The sequence below is a fragment of the Dermacentor silvarum genome, chromosome 7 (genome assembly GCF_013339745.2).
Source record: "Dermacentor silvarum isolate Dsil-2018 chromosome 7, BIME_Dsil_1.4, whole genome shotgun sequence".
NCBI lineage: Eukaryota > Metazoa > Arthropoda > Arachnida > Ixodida > Ixodidae > Dermacentor > Dermacentor silvarum.
Genome location: NC_051160.1, coordinates 125762117 through 125767746, shown reverse-complemented (window position 1 = coordinate 125767746; position 5630 = coordinate 125762117). Strand labels below are relative to the sequence as shown.

Here is a 5630-nt window from a genome sequence, read left to right as displayed (position 1 = left end):
ATGCCATACGCCGCAGAAGGGGAAACAATCGCGCCGGCGGTCCTTCAAGGGGCCGAATGGAAGACAATCGTCAGCAAGAGGCATGAAGAATTCTACCAACGCGAGCGCCGGGAGGCCGCGGAGCGCCGTGCCCTCAACGCGCTCCTGCAACCGACCGACTCAGCGAGTTCGCCCGCTGACAAGGCACACAACAAAGGTAAGTACGTCATCAGTCGGAAAAAGACAGCCGAGAGAAAGAAGAGGCCACCCATCCCACGCCTACCACGTGACGCCCGCAAGATTGTTGTCAGACCGCGTAATTTAAATTTACGCACTATTCCCCCCGGCACACTGCTGGCGACGGTGTGCGCGCAACTGAATCTCCTGATGCCGGTGATCAGGAACGAAGACCAGCTACGGATTAACCCGTACAACAACACTTTTACCATCAGTACCCCGAGTGACGAATGCGCCCAACTCTACCTGAACGTCTCCGGTATCCGCATCAACGATGTCGATCACCCAGTGATCGTTGTCGGGAGCCTACCTCCTTGCTCCCGACAACGCCGTACGCGGAGTCATCTATGGAGCGTTGGGAGACGAGTCGGCGGAAGAGATCATTGAACTATGCACCATCGAGAACCCGAAACTCCAGATTCTATCTGCGAGACAATTGGGACAATCCAGGGCCATGGTGATCACCTTTGCCAGCACAAAGCTCCCGAGAATCGTCAAATTCCAGTGTATGCCCTTCAACTGCTTTCCCTTCAGGGAGAGAGTGGAAACGTGCTACAACTGCAGAAGAACCGGTCATCGAGCCGACGTCTGCTATCAACCCCAAACGCAGCGGTGCCGCCATTTCGGAGAAGAGCACCCACCACCACCGGAGGGAGAACTCCCGAGCTGTGAAGCACGCTGCATCATATGCGACGGCGTGCACGCCACAGGCAGCCGTAACTGTAAGCAACGTTTCATTACTAAATCCAAGAAGGCCCTGCCTTCTTTACCCCCCCCCCCCCCCCCCGACTACGACGAGCAACAGATACCTACTTCTATCGTCAGATTACGACGATGAAGATGAAAAAGACTACAGGGATCACTCGGAAAAGAAGGAGAAATCTAGGAGACACCCCTCAAGAACCCGACGACGACCTGCCAGCCGAGGGCACAGCTCCAGGCGATCGAGGGACAGATCAGCCTCCTTCCCGCCCCTTGAAGAAATGAAGAAAGCCGGCAGTAACCAATCCGGCGGCAGAAGCGGCAACAGCAAGACAAGCAACAGCCACGACAACAAGAAGTCTGAGAAGACCTCGAGGTCAAGACGCAGCAGCAGCAGCTCCAGGAAAGCGGACAAACAGGTGAGCTGGGCAGCTAGCGCCTCTCACGCTCACGCGATGGAACGCGAGCTTCTGGAGTATAAGGCTATAAACAAAAACTGCTCGACACTATCGCGCAAATGCAAAAAAGCCAAGGTGGAAAAGGCCGAGAACCAAAATTCCCCGCCTAAATTCGCCTCTTTAAGCCGCCCCCCCCCCCCCGCCACCCCAGTAGAGAAACTACCCTGTGCCTCCACATCTCTCCCGTCTACCAGCGGGGTGACAACCAACATGGAAACGGATGCTAATCGAGGTACTCAAAAAGACAGTCCTCAGAAAGCATTGATACCGCCGCTAAAAAACTAGCTGAAACCTCTAGCGAGGGCGAGCCGGTGCCCAGGTCTTAGTTCCAGGTAACGTCCAAGGCTCTCGAGCGCATCAATGCGCGCCTAGATAAACACAACCAAGAAATCCACGCGCTTAAAGCAGCTTTCAACCTTTTCACTGACCAAACCATCCAACGCTTCGATAGCATAGACCAGCGCTTTGTGTGCATAAACCAACGCTTTGACCACCTGGACCAACGCTTTGAGCGCATTGAGCAACAGCTGCAACTAATCCTGCAAAGTTTAGCACCACACAACCCTCGCCAACATGGCCCCGCAACCTCAGCGCCTTAGAATTTGGCAGTGAAATTGCGGGGGGCTACAAAAACAAACGTTGTGACCTGCTCTTCCGAGTCCAACACGCCGCCAACAAGCCAGATGTATCGCACTTCAAGAGCTACCTTACCCGCCCGTCTCGCAGGCTACACCTCTTTTATACCCGCGAATGCGGATCCACAAGGAGGTAGTCGTCTGGTCGCGGTAACTCTAGTAGAGAGAAACATCGCGGCCATACAACATGAATTTGATCACACGTCGGTCACGCACACGATGATAGAAATTCCGCCAAGGAAGAAGGGTGATGGAAATGTCTTCATTCTTAATATATATACTCCACCCAGCGATCGCACTTGCGGCATATCAGGCTTAGTCCGTAAAGCGGTCAAGCTCACCGACAAAGCGCCGTTACTCATAGTGGGAGACTTCAACGCGCCACATCCTGCCTGGGGGTAGAGAAAGGCCCAATATAAAGGTACAGTCCTTTGGCAAACCATACAAGATCCAGGTCTAACTACACTCAATGACATAGGCACCCCTACCAGAATAGGAAACAGCATAACTGCAGATACAACCCCAGATCTCACACTCACCAAGAACGTACGTACGGCCACGTGGGTAAACACTGGGCTCACAGTGGATAGCGACCACTACCTGCTCAAAACGATAGTGGAAACAGCACCATTCAAACCACCGCCACCTAAAGCCAGAATCACCAATTGGGATAATTTCCGCAAAGCCAGGGATAGTAAGGCTCCGATTGACATCGAGGACCTCAGTGATTGGACCTGCAAGCTTAAACCGGACGTACAAAGCCACACCGCAGTTACGGAAGCGGTGGATGAGCAACACACGACTGACCCCATGTTAAGCACTTGTGGGAGGTGCATCTAGGGGATGCAAAAGCGCTGGAAGTCTCATAAACACAACCGCAAACTCAGGAAACGAATAGCCGAACTAGAAAAGCAAATTGCAGAATACGCCGCGGAGTAGGAAAGACAGCAATGGGGACAGGTATGTGATCGAGTCAACGGTCAGCTAGGCAACCGGAATACTTGGTTCTTGCTTAGACATCTCCTTCACTCTACGCAGTCCAAGTCAGCCCAACGAAACAAATTCGTTCAGATCGCGCATCAACACGAGGGCACTTCGGATGATCTCATAAAAATCCTCAAAGACAGATACATCAATACGCATGCGACGCCCAATCCGTACCCGTGGTATGAAGGTGAGGAAAACCCGGAATTAGACCAGGAATTCAGTATAGCAGAGACATGCCACGCCCTCGGGCAACTTAAAACCACGTCAGCAGCTGGCCCCGATGGTGTGACTACAAAACCCTTAGAAATCTCTACTTTACGTCGGTTACGGCCCTTACTAACCTAATGAACAAGTATTGGGAGAAAGGGGATATTCCGCAAGAATGGATACACGCCAGAATCATCTTCATCCCAAAACCAGGCAAAAAGATGAACATTGAAAATCTCAGACCAATCTCCCTTACGTCGTGCCTAGGCAAGCTCATGGAGCACATGGTCTTAAACAGGCTCAATGCGTACGTGGAAGACAACAACCTTCTCCGAAACGAAATTATAGGCTTCAGAGCGCATCTCTCTACACAGGACATCATGCTCCTCATTAGCGAAGAAATCATCCCACGTAGCCGCTGTGTCAGGGCAGTCCTCGGCTTAGATCTGAACAAAGCCTTCGACAATGTCACGCATGAAAGTATACTTACCAACTTTTCCCAAATTAATCCGGGCCCCAGAACATACAACTACGTCCGATCTTTTTTAATGGAAAGAACGGCCGAGATCTCGGCTGGCGGCGCGAACTCAGATCCCATTAGCATGGGTGACCGCGGAACCCCACAGGGCTCGGTGCTCTCACCCTTCCTCTTCAACCTGGCCCTGATAAACCTGCCGGCTAAACTAAGAACTGTACCTAATCTCAGGTTCACCTTATCTGCGGATGACATCACCCTATGGACTACCAAAGGGCGAGATAGCGACATAGAAGATACCTTGCAAAGAGCAGTCGATATTATAGAACCCCATGTAGAAAACCTTGGGCCTTAGCTGCTCACAACCTAAATTCGAGTTACTGGTCAAGCGTGACATCCCAAGAGGCAAAAAAGCAACTGACTACCCCATCCCGGATATCAAAATCCTTGTACAAGGAGAACCGGTCAAAGAGTAAGCACTCTACGAATCCTAGGCATTATGTACAAGAAAACCGCAGTAATCACATCACCATAGAAAAATTAAGACACGCCACAACACAAACTATCAGGCTCATTAGGAGAATAGCCAACAAGCGAACAGGGTTAAAAGAGCAGGACCTATGCAAACTAGTCCAAGCCTTTGTAATCAGCAAAATTACATATGCGCTCCCGTACCTGGAATTAACGCAGAGGGAAACACAAGCGATTGACGGACTAATTAGGCAAGCTTATAAAGCAGCCATCGGGCTGCCAATAAACACGCCTACCGATAAACTATTACAGCTAGAAATACACAACACCTTGGACGAGCTTGTCGAGGCCCACCGTAGGGCACAAGAGCTCAGACTAACCCGAACGACAGCCGGCAGAGAAATACTAAAGGCTATAGGTAAAAACGCTGAACCCTTGGTGGAGGACGTGCAGAAACTCCCCCCAAAGATCAGAAACACCATAACTATCAAACCTCTACCAAAGAACATGCATCCTTCCTACCACGAGGGTAGGAGAATAGCTAGAGCCAAAACTCTAGCAAAGAAATACGGGGGAAGGCAGGACGTGGCGTATATTGATGCGGCGGCATACCCCGGCAATACCAACGCCTTCGCGATAACGGTCTCCGCGGCAAACGGAGAGCCGATATCAATAGCTACAGTCAGAGTCAAACACTCCAACGTTGCGGAGGAAGCGGCCATAGCACTAGCTTTAACTAAACCCAAATTGAAACATTTATAAGTTATTCCAAAACTGCCATTAATAATTACTCGAGAGGAAGAATCTCAAAAAGCTCTCTCAAAATCCTTCAAAACTACCCAACTACCCCGAAACCGGGGACACGCGGAATTCATCTGGTACCGGCTCACTCGGCAACCCTGGGAACGAGGCAGCTCACAGTATGGCTCGAGGATCTATCGGCCGAGCCGTGAGCAACGACTCGAGCCCGAACGCACAAAGGAAGGTCTCATCAGTTACCAGGAAATCACCCAGTACTTTAAGTTAGCTAGACAAACGCTAGCGCCACCTCACAAAAGCCTTACCAAAGCTCAAGAGTTAAATGGAGACAACTCCAAACCAATACTCTTCCAAACCCGGTCTGAATGCACCACATCAACCCAGACGAATTCAACCCGATTGCTCGAAATGTGGTCAGAGCGCCACAATGGAACACATCTTTTGGAACTGCCCCGCAGACCCCCCACCCGAAGAACTCCAGAAGCTTGTAGGCTTTCAAAAGTGGGACACCCTGCTGGCCAGCTCTGATCCGGAAGTAGAAGTCCGGGTCACAGCACGAGCCCGAGAGGTCGCCTTCAGCACTGACTGAGGGCTATCTGGTGGGGTCGCAGAACCCATCACTCCCAGTACCGAGAATAAAGTTTTACGAATTGACTGCCTTACCGCCCAAGGTGCACTTCGTTTAAAGGTGCTATTAAGTTCCCTAAGACAGGCATGCTT

The 5630-nt window shown here is 51.1% G+C and overlaps 1 protein-coding gene across 1 annotated transcript in view; it reads left to right on the top strand.

Annotated features, from left to right (window-relative positions):
- The window catches only part of LOC119459148 (F-BAR domain only protein 2-like), a 19696-nt gene continuing 14066 nt past the window's right edge, over window positions 1-5630 (top strand). Inside the window, 2 exon segments of the mRNA XM_049671609.1 lie at window positions 1-196; window positions 1042-1337. Of these exon segments, the coding sequence (XP_049527566.1) occupies window positions 1-196; window positions 1042-1337 (492 nt within the window).